At 75.1% G+C, this 390-nt stretch overlaps 1 protein-coding gene across 1 annotated transcript; it reads left to right on the top strand.

Annotated features, from left to right (window-relative positions):
* Positions 1–6: 6 nt before the first annotated feature.
* Positions 7–373, top strand: LOC118159145 (MAP/microtubule affinity-regulating kinase 4-like). The gene has a single exon (XM_035313767.1). The coding sequence runs from the start codon at positions 112–114 to the stop codon at positions 346–348; it is 237 nt and encodes a 78-aa protein (XP_035169658.1). The 5' UTR covers positions 7–111; the 3' UTR covers positions 349–373.
* Positions 374–390: the final 17 nt, after the last annotated feature.

The following is a 390-nucleotide window of genomic DNA, read 5'->3' on the forward strand; positions in this document are numbered from 1 at the left end:
CCCTCCCTCCCCAGTTGCCATCTACCTTGGGATCAAAAGGAAGCCGAACCCCGGCTGCTCCGATGTCCCTGGCATGTGAGGGTGACGAGCGCCCGGCCCCCCGAGGCGCTGATGGTGGCGCTGCGGGAGGCCACCCTGGCTGCCGGGTGCCGAGCTCGCCAGCCCCAGCCCTTCCTCCTCTCCTGCACCCACGACCGGGGGCCCGGGGAGCTCTTCTGCCACTTCGAGGCCGAGGTCTGCCGGCTCCAGCGCCTCGGCACGCACGGCGTCCTCTTCCGACGCCTGGCCGGCACCGCCGGAGCCTTCCGAGACACCCTGGCCCGCGTGGCCGGCCGGCTGCAGCTCTAGGGGACCCCCCCCCCCCCCCCCCGCAGCCCGGGGGGGGCCCCC

The sequence above is a fragment of the Oxyura jamaicensis genome, unplaced genomic scaffold (assembly GCF_011077185.1).
Source record: "Oxyura jamaicensis isolate SHBP4307 breed ruddy duck unplaced genomic scaffold, BPBGC_Ojam_1.0 oxyUn_random_OJ67694, whole genome shotgun sequence".
Taxonomy (NCBI): domain Eukaryota; kingdom Metazoa; phylum Chordata; class Aves; order Anseriformes; family Anatidae; genus Oxyura; species Oxyura jamaicensis.

What these genes read in the sequence shown, in the direction of transcription:
- LOC118159145 (XM_035313767.1), top strand. Translation starts at nt 112, where the DNA reads ATGGTGGCGCTGCGGGAGGCCACCCTGGCTGCCGGGTGCCGAGCTCGC.